The 14,982-nt window shown below is 41.5% G+C and overlaps 1 protein-coding gene across 5 annotated transcripts in view; it reads left to right on the forward strand.

Annotated features, from left to right (window-relative positions):
- The window catches only part of lrmda (leucine rich melanocyte differentiation associated), a 204,719-nt gene that overhangs the window by 137,226 nt on the left and 52,511 nt on the right, over positions 1–14,982 (forward strand). For 4 of the 5 annotated variants that reach the window (XM_040139947.1, XM_040139944.1, XM_040139942.1 and 1 more), the window contains exon 5: positions 3,118–3,244. In XM_040139947.1, the coding sequence (XP_039995881.1) occupies positions 3,118–3,244 (127 nt within the window). Of the gene's footprint in view, positions 1–3,117; positions 3,245–6,912; positions 6,949–7,643; positions 7,658–14,982 lie in introns of those variants that run through there. The other variant, XM_040139946.1, reaches the window with a different exon arrangement.

Below are 14,982 nucleotides of genomic sequence, written 5' to 3' on the forward strand. Positions count from 1 at the left end.
TAGTGATAGCTTTTTGTAATTAATGGATTTGGAGATGTTCTTTTTTTTTTGGTACATCAAGAACCCTGTATTTCACAAGCAGACTGTGGATTCAACCACATCACTCTAAAAGCTTTGTGGCCAGCTGTGTAGAGGGACAACTGGCCCCTCTACACAGTTTGCAAAATGGATTTCATGTGTGACTAGTCACCACCACAAATGAGTGTTTACTACCCTGCCTTAGCAGAGCAGATGATGCATTAAACATCAAGCTAGGCCTTAAGCCATGCAATATGACCACCATTTGTCAGGGTCCTTTACATGAAATGCGATAAAAGGCGAAAAGCACACTCTCTTTTGTCTGTTTTAGCCCTAAGTGCTTGTTTCTGACTCTGTGTTGCCTATTAATCATTTACCAACCTTGCCTTTCTTGAATAATCTTTTTCTGCCCCCCAACCCCCACCCCAACTACCCCAACCACACACACACACACACACACACACACACACACACACACACACACACACACACACACACACACACACACACACGTTAACACACATCCTTCTCACTTTCCCTGCCTTTCTCCCTTTCTTCCCTTCTCCCCCTTTCCCCTCTCCTCACATGCTTATCTTACTGGTGAGGAGAGCTGTTCTATTTTGACTGACAGCGTCTACAGTCCTGTAATGTAATATTCATAATGTGTCACATAGTAAAACATCAATTTGAGCATGATGCAGATTTCATGTCTGACAAGGTTAGGCTGTATGCAGGTCATGACAGCACTGGCCTTGGGCAATAAATATCCAGCCCATTGCCTCGGGAACTCTTGGTCTCTCAAGTGAAATACCCCTGTGCGTTGCATCGGTGCCCCAATTAGTGCAATGACATAGAAACATAGTATTCATTCACACAGTATTGTGTAGTCTGCGGGGAGGTTAAATGTTGTCCTGTTCTTAGCCGACCATGCATACACTCAGTGGCCATTTGTGGTACTACAAAAACAAAAGAGTCCCAGGCTGTAATATTATATGTTTACAGTGGTTACTGATTATGAGGCATTGTGCTTGTAGGACACTGTCTTCTCAGGGATTTGTCTGTTTGAGAAACCCAAAAATGCTGTGTCAATGGTTATAACTCAACCTCTGTCTTTTCTCTCTGCCTTTGTGATGTATAAAGATTAAGATCTTTTTATGTGACATATTAACTTCTTATCCTGAGGAAAATTATCAGTTCGTTCAATCTCCTTTTGTGTCAGATCAAAGAGCTTGTGCCTGAGGTGCCTCAGCCACCAGTTGTACTTTTTGTTCACTCAACCTTTCTTCTAAATGCCATAAATGCAGCCGCATTGTAATTACCCTCAGTATCTATAAATATTCATTTTTAAAGTTTTTCATGTTGTCTTCCATAGCTGTTTTACTAAGTCTAATGATTGTTTTGTAACACTTTATTTCATCGGTCCCATTGTTTCCTAATATCTTCTTAGAAAGGAATGGATGTGTAACTGTAATCTCTTAGGAAGGTTCCTGGAAAAGACTACGTAGTTTGGTACTAATTACAAGCAAAATGGAAATGGTGTTCAATTGATATAACATCAAATAATTCCAGTTAACTATTAGTGTAACCTTCTTTTACCAGTGTAGTCACCTTTTACTCAGTACGGAGCAGGTCAGCTGAACAAAAATGTAAACTTTCCAACAAGTAAATGAATAATTACTTGGGTTTAATTAATTTCTGTCAGTTTTTTTCAGTCATAAAAATTCCTCTGTAAATCGACAATCACTTATATACTCTACCCAGCTATGTAACTACTATATAATATCTTTTTGTTGCGGTAAAATTACACCGATTACATAGATCTTTCTAAAAAACAACAACCAATTCCAAGGGCAGCAAAAATCATATTGATGTCAACACATTTGGTATTGCTTAAAAAAAAAAAAAAAAAAAAAAGGAGGGGGGGTATGAGTCTTTCTTTTCCCCAGTCATTTCTAGCCTCCCCCCCCCGCTCTCTTATCCTCCCTCTATGGTTGGGTTGAATCATTAATATCCCTACTGGCTGACAGAGCCTTGTCATCTGTTCTGACCCTGTGATGGTAGGTTACCTACGGAGAATAACCTCTCTGCATGTGTCCCAAGGGCATCTTCACATTTCATCATGGAAATCCCCTGAACAAAGTCCTTTTACAAGGAGGCAGGCACAGGATTGGAATGGTGCCTCTTGTATTTGAGTGCTGGTGCTCTCATCGGAAAATGAGCTCTTATTTGTTGCGAGGAGCAGGTCATTTCACCATATAATAATGTTCCTATAAGAAGTCATTTAGGCCTAAGTGATTTATTAGGTGTTTTAATTATTTGTTTTCTTTTTGCTGTTAAGCAGTTTTCTTCTTTTATGCTTCTTTCAAATCCTATCAGATGTTTTTCTTCCATAATTTTCCACAGAGATATTTACTGTTCCATATCAGTCTAAATGTGATCCATGCATCCCCTCCTTATAATCCTCAGGTGTTGAAAACTTGACACAGGCTTTGCCATCTCCCCTCATCGCCATTGCCATCATCAATTTGTCACGGCTCTTTGCGCACAGGTCTTGTCTGTGCGCATATCCCCTGTCCTTTCTCACCCTCCACTTAGGTGCTGCATGCATGTCCTTTTTGGCTTCCAGCTCAGCCCTGACATACTTCCTCTATCCCTGCCTGCCCGTGAAAGGATCTGTTGTCATCTATGTATTCCAACCATTATCTTTTGACGTTTCTCTCCCTCCCAATGAAAGACAGAGTGTGTCTGAAAGCTTAGAGAGATATCTGTGATGCTGCCAGAATGACAGCTCTGGCAGACGGGTTGTATCTCCTTTCGTGCTATTTATATTTCGTACTTATTCTCATCAGCTTTGAAGGTTATTAAATACAAGAAAATATCACCATTAAATCTGCATCACCATTAAATCTCCCTAAACACGGCTTCTTTTCAAGTTTTGTTGACGCGTGCATTTACATATTAGTATTGTTTGATTAGTACGTCACAGTTTACACATTTCCTTAGATTCTCTGTTTGTCTCTGTCAAGAAACTGGCCTTCAAGGGGACCTCTTAAGGCAGCAGTATGGTAGAGTTGAAGCTGAATTGTTATTTTCCCGCAGGTACTTTGTTCTGCACAAGTTGCCCCAGCTGAAGTTCCTGGACACAAGGAAAGTAACAAAAAAAGAAGTAATGGAGGCACAGGCAAGAGGAGCGTTCATGAAAGTGGTCAAACCAAAGCCAGAAGCTGTAAGTTAAGCTCGGTTTGTTTTTTGTTGTTGTTTGTTTTGTTTTTTTCTTGCACTGTTTTAAGTTGTAGTCCCTCTGAGGTCTTGAGTGGATTTGTCACATTCATCCCTTTCCTCTCTTTTCTATTCTTTTCCTCTATCCTTCCTTTCTTCCTATGCAAGCTTGACTGTCAGTGTCCCTTTACAGAGGTCCTGCTACCGTTGCCCTTTGAAAAGAGTCTCTCTTCACTATCACTTAAAGTGTACGTGTTTGTTGTATGCGAGTGCATATGTGTAAATGTGTGTGACCACGGCCTGACCTGATTCCGTATGCATGAGCCCAGATCAAAGACGACGGGCGGCTGTCCAGTCGCGGTTGTGTTACCAAGTGTGACATGGCTGGCGATTGGAGTGACAGCTCACGTACATGCCGCTCACAATCGCTTAATTATCCTGAGCTCATGCACTTATTCCCCCCTCTCTTGTTTTGGGCCGCACAGACTAATTAAGAGTCCGAGAGGTTTATAGATATACCCACTTCACCCCTTTTCTCACCCCCTTTTTCCCCATTTTTTAGTACCCCTCTGATAATGCAATATAAATGAATGGCTTAAGCCTAGGTTTGATTTCATGTAATTGTAAGGTCATGAAATATTTACTGTTTGGATTAGCAAAGCTTTGTCATTTCAAAGTCTCTGGGGCTCTGACAGTGAGCCTGGGAGGTAAAAATGGATCCAGAGTAGCAAGAGCGAAGGTATCCGGTGACAAATCGGAAGCATGTGAGGCAATGTCAGGTTTAAAAGTGCAAGGAAAAAAAAGTTTATTGTTTGAGACAATCAGCTTAGATAGTGTACTCTTTTAGTGTCAGTTCATGCTATGCTTTGTTCTTGATTCTTCATGTAAGTGGCAAGCGAGAAAGCAAAACATTGAAATAATTTAACCTCAGTCTGGCATGTTTGGTAGATGGAAAAAAGTGGAATGAAAACACTGTTCATCCACTTTATATAAAAAGAAACTAAGGACCTCTACAATGCTTTTTGGCAGGGTAAAGTCACTTTATAAGATTTTATTTACATAGCTTGTCAGTGAAAAAGAAATGTTTGCCTGTGTCGCCAAAGCCTTAGATGAAAGGAGAGATAATCACTGATTCTAGCTGACATGATGTGTGTGTCTTTGTGTCTTTGTGTCTTTGAACCTGCTGTATATGATTATTTATTCCCTATGCAAAGTAAAAGGTTACAGCTTTGATGAAAATGCGTCTACCTCCCATTGCACACAGTATTTTGTTCGCCTGAACATGCTGTCCTATCCATGGTTCCTTATTAGCAGCGTTTGAGTGCGTCTACACAATGAAGAGAATTTTTGCCCGGACATATCCCGTGTCTGGGCCCTGCAATGTCACAGCACAGCAGCATTTCCATAACATTTGTTTTGAGTTAGATGAAACGTGATGTGTCAACTATCACAGACTTGATGAGCCATGAGTACTTCCGGCCCTAATTGTCCACATCATCAGAGTGATTGTTAGCTGACCAATAGTGTGGGCCACCAATTAGCGAAACACCAGCAACAGAACAGGAAAGCAGGGAGAGATGATGGCATAATTGGATATTTGTGTTTGCTATTATGTCTGGTACAGCAGGGTGTTGCTCATAACAGTGGCTCATGGTACAGTGTCTGCCATTTGTTTCATTACAAAGGATGGTAATTAGCTGTCTCGCTGTCGCTTGTGCTACCATTTGAGTCTCAATTAGCGCAAGTATCTGGGGAGGGGAATACAGGACCACATATGTGATGTAAAAGATTTATTTATGAAATAATTTGACTTTGGGTGTGTCTTTTAAATTTTTTTGCTCTGCATACAGTTATTTTTTCCCACAAGATCTTCAATGACAAATCTCCTTCCTACTGTTTACAGTAGATAAATTGAAACCATAGTAACAGAAGCAACTGCAGCAGGGTTACAGTGAGACATTCCCACTCGTGACAGCATAAATCTGAAGAAAAGGCTCCTCTATCGGATCATTCCCATTGCATGATGTATGTATTGGAATAGTTCATGGGTGCACTATGAAAGAGACATTTCTGAACTTTTGAGACCTCTCTTGAGTCATAACGGAGTGGATTGTGACCACAGTTTAAACTCCTTTTCAATCATGCCATTATGGCATGGCACTGAGCGACGCCACATGGTTCTGATAAAGCAGTTATGGTCTTTAGCACAATCTGAACACCATAACTTTTCATACATTCCCAATATTTTCCATGTTGCCTAAATCACAACCAGACACTCAATGGCCGTTTGCAGGGAAAGGGAAAACACACACACAAACACATAAAAGCCTGTGGTGAGATCTGCGAGTGCAAAATTAAGAAAAAGTTGCAGCCTTTAGAAAAATGTATATCGTCATGTCATAGAGTCAAACCTTCACTGCAAAGACAAATATTCTGACAAAGAAGAAGACAAAGGATTGTGCTCAAATAAAATAGGTGTGTTCAAATACTGAAAACAATTTTGTCGCTTCTTTAGTTGTTACTGTTTGCCTTTATGCGCTAGTAGGCATGACACTAAGTGGGTGACAATGAGCTGTCTCTGACTTGTCTGTATAGTTTGGTGTTTGCCTCAAGCAGTGAGGGGGTAATTTTCTGTTTTAGGTTTTTGTTATATTGCATTTCTGAGTGGAAAGGACATGTAGTTAGACAGAAACAGAGGCAAAATTACAAAGACAAAAGGCAAGACAGAGAAAAAAATTATAAATATCTTAAGTAAACAAAAAAAACACATAGGGTACTTTTGATGTTTTTCCCCAAAACCACAACACTAAGAAGAATCAGAGTGGAAAAGCCTTGAGCTGTATTTTGGGAAATTGGGACTGTTGGAATGCTATAATGTGATAATTCTCTTTAAGGACTTAGAGGTCATGGAATGAAATGGCGTTAAACCACGTAGAGCCATTTGGACTGTTTTGGGCTGCTTTCGGAAAATACATGTGGTACATCTTGGCTCGGTTCCTCCACCTCCATCCACTCTGCCACGGAGCCCATATTATGCTGTCGAACCCTTGGGTTAAACTGGCCATGTCTGTCAAAACACTGTGACAGCACATTCTGTTTTCAGATCCGAAGCACTGCTAAAAAAAAAAAAAAGTCCGTAGCAAATTTAACCATTAGAATAACATTTACTCCTTGCCACATGTTTAAGAGTGTTGCACAGTGAATGAAGTAACTCCATGGTCCACCTCACTAAGCACAGCTTGGTAGCTACGTCAGCGGGTATAAATGCTCCTCGGATGTCACTTAGATTTTGCCTGGACGAGGTATTTGACTTGATTTTCTAGCATGAACACAGGTTTTTTTTCCCCATATCCTTCTGCATATAATGTAAAGCAGACTGCATTGCGGGGTGGCTTGAGCCAACTCCTGGGTCCCATGAGTCTCTGCACACAGGGTAACAGTTCTTCAAGGGAATTGACAGTGACAGAGCCAGGAAAGTCCTCAAGTGGATCTTTTCAGTTCTGTTTTTTCTTCCCCAGACACTAACCTGTTTTACTCTGCAGCAGACAGCGGTTCATTTTAAGTTTGCACTGAAGGGAGCAGTCCAAATTTAAGATAGACTGCATGGTTTTAGACCCATGATTGTGCATTATGTGACGCATGATTGTGGCTTTTTTTTTTTTTTTTTTTTTGCAGTGCAACTCTGGAAAAAGAGGAGGCATTTTGCTATAGGTTGGTGGTTGTGCTTCCTTTTCAAGTCTCAAATGTACCCTGTAAAGTATGTTGCCACGTTCATCTCTGTGCTAGAGAGTCATGAGTTCCCCGAAGCTCTCAAACATAACAAACAGCATGCAATATAGCGCTTTGTGAATGTGCCTTCAGTGGGTTAGCTGAATCATTTTACTGAACAAATGTGTCCTCAGAGAAAACTCAAGAGTATGGTTCACAACAGGGGAAGGAAATATAACCCAACAGATTGATGTGGAAGCAAGTTTATTACCACTCTTCGCTCTCTGCTAGATTCTGTATTTGCACCAGCTATTGTACATACAGAACCCTGATTTGTCACCTGTCTTCATGACACATTCCTGAATCAATATGTACGTATACAGTGGGTCGACTAAGGACAGCACTGTGGATTGAGTAGGCGTTGTGGGCAAAATGTAAGCACACTTAGTGCCTGTCTGCTTTATGTTCAGACAAATAAACTCACTGATAGACTGTGATGTGCTTGCTTTCAAATTATGTTATTTCCCTCATCTTACATAATGTCTTGTTATCTGTTAATGACAACAGTCGAGGCACTGCTGTTCTCTGTCTTTTAATGGCATCATGTCCTAAATGTTAAAACAGAAAACAGCTGCTTATAATTGTTAAGATGTGTTTAGTCAGTATGATAGATGAAATACACTTTGTGTTTGTGTCAGGGAGCAACATCCAGGGAGCAACGTGATCATTCCTTCAGGTATGTGTATTTGTCCGTCAGCATCTGTGAGTGGTGTATGCCTCCATGTTTGTATTTCTCTGCAAATGACTGCTGAAGTATGAGCCTGTCCAGTGTTTAGACCAGCGCAACAGGCCGCGCTCTGAGCGCTCTGGCATCTTAAACTGAGAGGTCACACAGGGGTTATAAGCTGGGAAAACAACAGCAATTAGAGGGAGTGACTCACACTGTCCACATAAATCATCCAGGCCCTACATATCATAAACAGACTATAAAACTTTTAAGCACAATTAATTGTAAGTAATAGTGCCAAGTTTGATTTATTGCCTCTTTCAAAGGCTGGAGACACAGGGTGCGTGACCTGAGTGTCGCGTCATTCTCGCAAGCAAAAATGATAGATGTATTATTCATTTTTGGCTTAACACAGAGCATAAAGACAAACATGTGTTTTTGTAAGGGCTTTTATGAGGCGCTGAAGTGGCCCTGTTGCATTAACTGATTTTCTTCTCCTTCTGCTGGCATCCAGTACAGAGAAGGAGAGCCTCTGTGGTGAAGCATTTGTTGTTTCGATGTCTCTCGTGTTTAGCGGTAGAGTTTGAGGCCTGTCAGAAAACAGGCCAAGGCTGGCCAGCAATAATGAGATGTCTCCCTCTCCCATTTTGACATAAAGTTTTCATAAACCTTGACAAATCATGCGATCATTCACCTAACTAAGTACGTTTTTATTAGTGTAATAATACCGGGATTGGCAAGCTACAAAGCTTTTGCTTGTTACACATACTGTTCCGAATAGATCCTTTATATGCCTTTGAGAAGGGCCAAGTTTTTACAGTAATTTCAGTGTTCAACGTTCCATTTAGACACAGAAAACTACAGGGAAATAACACACTTCATAACACACTTAGAATTTTTTAGACATATGTAAAGTAAATCCTGCACACACAGCCCTAAATCTCAAAGTCATTATGTTCTTATATAAAACTGAGCCTTCTTTCATTGTATGCCAAGGGGTTGCAAAACTCCACAGTCCCTGCACTGTAGCAACAATATTATAACCACTAAGGCATCCCTTCAATTGCACTTCTTATCAAATGATGCTTTTAGCTATTACATAGTGCAGTGTCCCAGTGCGTTGGCCTATCTGTCCAATCAGAGCTAATCCTCCCTGTTGGTCTCTTTGGTGACAGGAAGATACTGCTACCCTAATGAGAGACAGCTGGCTTTGTATTTTCTGTGCTCTGAAAAAAAAAATCCATCTCTCTTTCTTCTACCTCCTACCCCACCGGGTGTTTACCCAGAATTGTGGCAAACTTTAAATCTCTCAAAGAGATCAGTTATTTCTTGGCCTGTCTCTTTTAGTTGATGTTGAGAGTACACATTAATCACTGTTATAGCACTCGCATTTATAGTTTACTTTGAAGTTGATTGTCATGTGCATCAACTCTAGGCAGCTTTGCTTTAATTCACATTCAGATTTTTATCAGATAATTCAAGTAAAGTTGTTGTTTATGACATGCAGATTTTGATATGCTATTAAAAAAAGTTAATGAATGTTAGAGCTTCAAATCTGTGCCAGATGAGGTGGATACAAAAGTGACACATTTGGTTATGATTCACCATATGGACCAAAAGTTTTAATTAATTTGTGGAACTGTAACTGCTTTTCTCCTTAAATATGCACAAACATTTTGGCATTGGACTTTTCTCTCCCACAGTGTGCTGGATCATTTGAGCTTTAATCCATTATGCCGGTTGTGTCTGTTCTTCAGTACAGTTTTAATGGAGATGGAGACTTCTTTCAGCAGCAGCGACTTTCCGAGCATGCAACAGAGGACAGAGCCAGAGCTGAAAGTCCCTCCACTGAAGTTTGTGCTTACATAGGCCTAATTTGTGGTTTTTTAGAGCTTGTCAGACATGTCAAGCGCAGGCTAGAAAAAAGTATATTGTTTCCAGCCACTTGGATTCCTTTCCCCCTGACATCTGCCACTCTGCCGAGATGATAAATTCTTGCCTCATTAAGCGTGGGTGTGGGATTACAGGCTGACAACACATTAATCACTGGGCTGGGTGGCAGCAGCCCCGCACCAGCTACAGGCATTGTTAACCAAACTTTTCTAATGTGTCACTCTCCTCCCTGACAGCCCATAATCAATCATCCTGATTGGCAGGGCTGATAGATTACACTATTTATACTTTGTGTAATGAAAGCTAGCGTTTCCACCTACTGTCATTGTCGAGACGATGATAGGCCACACCGTCCGGCTGAATGAGAACACATACAAAAAGAAACAGGGAGAAAACAAAGGGTAGGCAGACGTCGACGCTGCATTGTGAACTTTAAAACAGACACTGTCGAGCTTAGTGTTGTTAGCGGGGGGGGGGGTTATTCTACAAGTCTGTATTGTTTGTCCTGCACGGTATAGCTTAAAGGCAGTCTTCACATCATCACTGAGCTATTGTCATCTTTGTTGCTATCAGTGGTAGGCCGTGCTCTCACAGGTAAAACTATGCTTTGTCTGAGGTGGGATTCAGTTTCTCCGTTGGTGAGGTGAGGTTTTGTTGTCAAAGCCTCGTTTCTGACAGGAAGCGAATGATTTACATATGTATAACAACCAAATGACAGGACACCATTTACTGTACTTGTGTGTGTGTGTGTGTGTGTGTACTTGTCAATTTGCAGAGGTCGGTAGGATAATGGATTTCACTGTTTACTTACTAAGAGCTTTAGAACTATGTTACATTGCTTTACAAGCCCCCTGGCAGTAATTCTTTGCATGGGAACTTGTGGATGAAATGACACACTGCTGGTAGCACTCAAACATAATAAGGTTATGTTTCTTTTTTGTTCATTTTCAGCAGTACGTCTTTGTCTGGAATTAGAGATGTCCTCGGCACACCGAGAGAGGATATTGAATATGAGCTCTTAGTTGAGAGCCTGCCAAGCATTTGGAGAAAAGAAGAAAAAAAAAGAAAAGAGGGGAAAAAAAACAGTTCGTCATGTTTTTGACAGGCAGTAAATCTGAGAGTTTCCTTATGAGACAGTGTGCTGTCAAGAAATTAGTTAACTAGACCATATTATGGAGAGCCAGGTAATTTACCCTCAGAGATGCAATCGCAAATAACTAGCATGAGGCCGCATCCCTGACCTGACATTGCTTTGTGTATAATGCAAAATCTAGTGACATGCTCAATAGGTTCTGTCAGCTGCAGGATTGAATTCCCTGCCTACTGCGTCTCAGTTTGGAGCATGCTGGTCAATTATTTCTGAGGCTGTCAGTGCGTAGGGAGACACTGTTATTTAGTATGTGTTAACTTGGCATCATTAAGACACTCGCCTGACAGAGAATAGCACACCTGAATGTTATTTATTTTGATTCCCCGACAGGGGTAACCTTCAAACACGTTGACCTCTCCCTATTTTGCGTTTTGTGAAATCCCATTTGGTCCATTAGAAACAGGAGCTGTCGAGACAGTAGGGAATCAAATGACCGAGAGTCGTCTAATCTAGCACAGTGATGCCGAGAGAAGCCTCCATTTGTTTGGACAGATTGCTCTGATCACATGGTGGCAGTTCAGTGTCTATCCATGCTCACAGAGTAGACATTGCTTTCCAAACAATATCTTTAAAACAAATATAGAAATGTCATATTATCATAGTTCTGTTTTTGCACACAAGCACAGTATTGAACACTCAGAAATGGATGCAGTGGTTTTATGTTGCATGTTCCTTTTTAAGAGGTCCTTAAACAGAAACACTGGCAATGAAATATTTTATCTTTGGGCTGTGTAAACAGACAGATCCATTGCATGTACACGTTATGATTCAGTACTCACACCTGAATTTAAGAGATAATGGATATTTAAAAGTTTTAAATGGCAGGGATAGCCTGAGCTCCACAGCTAGGACAGAACAGAAACTTATGCAGAAGTGTTATAATCTTTTTCCTAAAATCTTAATTATGTCTTTTGTGTTAGTTTAGCAAGAGAAACAGTCAGGTTTGGACATAACAAGTTTAAAATTTGAACTCTGTGGGAAACCGATAGTTACCATTCTACACCACTTCTCCTCATCTTCCAACACCTCCACCTCCACCACCAACCAGCTCTGGTGATGAATGGGAAACCTGATCGAGTAAAGCCTAAGCATCACCTCTGTACAGCAGGATGACATGATTACGAGGTGACAGCTTCTGTAACAACATCTCTGCATTTATCTTTTTCTGCTCTCTCTCTCTCCTTCACTCTCGGTGTCTCTCCCCCTCACTCGCTCAGTTTTTCTCTCCCTGTCTGTCTGTCTCTCTCCTCTCAACAAGTCAGACTACTCTATAATTAATGTCCCTGAGGGCTATCCGCAGGTCAGACAAGGGGGGTGCTGTTGAGACAGGTAGTCTTGACACCTCCAGCTTTGTAGCTTATGCATGCGGATGAGTAGGCGGCCGAGGCGGCCAATGATGAGGGCTAGAGCATGTTTAGGTTGGAGGCTGTGACGGGAGGAATACTGTAGGTTGAAGGAAGCCAGGCCACGCTGTGCGACCTTTCCACCTGAGAGACAAAAAGGATGGTTTTTCACTGGATTAACCAGTCAAATCTGGTGCATTAAGGGCTTAGCCTGTCAGAAGCCTCACATCTGAGTGACAGAGAGGGAACATACAGTTTCAATAATGTCAGCACCACACGCATTTAGCCGAAGGAAGGCACTTAATGTTATGAGACAAATTGTTCCGGGAAGTTTGATAGTGAGTAGGTATTTGTCTTATAGAGCCCTGAACTTGTGAAAAGGCGAATAAAGACATGGCTTTTTTGCATCTGGACCAAAATGTTCAATTAGTGAAAAGGTTGCATAATAGTCTCAATCATGTGAATTCAGTCTCACTCTTTGTGGTGTGCTGCCTCTCACATTGCTTTTTGAAAGATTTCAGACAATGTTTAGTTGTTCTGTTCATTTATAAGTTTGAAGTGTACCCTCACACCATGTACCTCTCACATGCATCGTTCCAAAATCCACACACTCTCTCCCACTCTGCATTTCACAAACACAGCTGCTGCCTTTTTCCAACAATTGCACTCTGAATAGCTACTCATCCCTGTGTTTTCTACTGGTGGAGATGCATTTTCTTTTCTTCCGCCCCCCCCCTCAACTTTTGAATAGAGGGAGAAAAAATGATGAGAGAGGCAGGGCGATGGGAGAATTGGACAGTGGTAGAGAGGAAAATAAGTTGAGAAGGAGGAGGAGAATGTGACATTGTTGTTTAGCAGTGGAAATATGTGAAAGAGTGAGGGCTGCCCAGGGTGCACTAGAGGTCATTGCAGGGGCGGAGGGGTCAAGTGACACTCAAACGGCATTCTTCTGACATTCATGCTGGAGAGGGCTGTGAAGGATTGGCACTGGACTACAGGGTACAACTGGGCAGTGAAGTGGGCAAAGATCCTGAATGCCACAATGTTTCAGTGTCACCAACATGGAAAGAATTTATGAATTTATTTATTTGTTGTTCTGATGATAGCGTAGTGAAGGTGCACGCTTCCCTCCTCTGAAATGTGATTAAAGTACAATATCTGAATCCTTCACATGCTAAACCAAAGAGTATTAAGCTCATAATTTTTTTTATCAGCCTGGCATTTTGTTTTTTAATTTGTCAGTGTCAAATCATTTGCATCTTTCATTGGTTATCAAAGGCATTATGACCTCTGAGAGTTTCATTCAGTTTCTATTTGCAGTTGGTGTTCAGCCACAAGCTGACAGATTCATAACGCCTCTTCCCAGAATAGGTCTGACTTCTATGCACTGTACCATACTTAAGAAATTGAATCAGAGCCAGTGAGCTGTAAAGGTCTGTAATAAGATATCCGGTGAAATGTACTGTAAGTCATGATTAGTAACACATATTTTATTTCAAGGATAACTTCTCCAGGCAGTGTGGAACAAAGCATTGTCATTTTATCAAGTCTGATTAAGTGAATACAGGAAGTACTGTACTGTAGTAGTGGGTGGCAAACAAAGCTACTCTGACAGACAATGGATCTCTGTTTCTCTTTATTACTGTTGTTTTGTCTTTCCTGCTTTCTTTTACTTCATGGTGATAAACCGCGAGATGTTCACGGTCAAACTGACAGCACTGACCTTGTAGCACCAAATGATTTTGTCCCATTCTGTAAAACCTATCTTTTATCTTGTTAAGACCTATGACTGTAACCCATAACCCAGACATTTAATATGATATGATAATAGGTATCCCCCGGGAGCACCTGATATGCTGTTTCCATGCAGCAGGCAGATGGATAGGGCACAACGGGCATCACTTCCCAGCGTTTTGCCTGCCAACTGGCAGCGTCCGTCACCAGACGTGTTTGGGGTAATCCGAGAGTTGGGTCAAGCTGCGGCGGCTCCGACTTTCATCACACCTGTGCTAACAGCGCGGTGAGGAGCAGCCTGTCCATCCTATCTTTCCCTCCTGTAACAGAATATTGAGACGACAGTGGATCAGATGGGCTCATATCCTGTCAGAGTCATCAGATTTCAGGACGACTGAGTGCTTTTGTCAGCTGAATTCCAGACATCTTCTTTCTTTCTCTCTAGAAGGGTTTCCAAAGATAATGTGTCTCAGGACTTGACCCCCCTCGAAACAATAGTATCATTGATACCACAATGGCTCTAACTAATGCTGATGGTGTATGGTACATAATTCATGAGATATCAGGGTGATCAAAATATGAAGTCCTAGCCTAAAATCCAAGTCAAATCAGCAGGCCAGAACAAAGTAGACAGCAAGTCTGATGCGCCTTTCATGAAAACACCCTTGTCTTCATCTCTTCCTCTCATCTCCTCCAGCTTCTCTCTTAGTGCCCTCTGTCACAGATGTCATTCTTTCCTGACACCTGTCTGCCCTTCCCTCTTGTCTCACTGTCCCATCTCCTTCTCTGTGGGGTGGAACTGTTTGTTTTTGGAGATTTGTTTATGGGGGGAAGAAGTACCCTGCTGCTCCAGGCCGCACCCAGTCTTCAGCTCATCACGCAGAACATGACAGCCCTCCTTCTCTTTGGTGCTGAGAGGAGCTGTTTCTCCTCTCCCCATGGGGAGTCAAAAATTTCTGCTTCGCTCTGTCCTTCTTGAACAATTCAAGACAGCAGATCGATACGGTGTGTGCAAGCAAACGCTACCTGCTTTGGGCCCTGTACACAAACACTGTGTAATTTTTGCAGCGATGTGGTTCGAAGTTATGTGCCCGTTCAGTCCGAGAGCAATGAATGTTTCATTGAATGCACCTATTTCTTAGTATATTTTTCCACACATAAACTATCCTTGAATGGAAAGTCAGTATTAA

Source organism: Xiphias gladius, chromosome 11 (assembly GCF_016859285.1).
Source record: "Xiphias gladius isolate SHS-SW01 ecotype Sanya breed wild chromosome 11, ASM1685928v1, whole genome shotgun sequence".
Classification (NCBI taxonomy): domain Eukaryota; kingdom Metazoa; phylum Chordata; class Actinopteri; order Istiophoriformes; family Xiphiidae; genus Xiphias; species Xiphias gladius.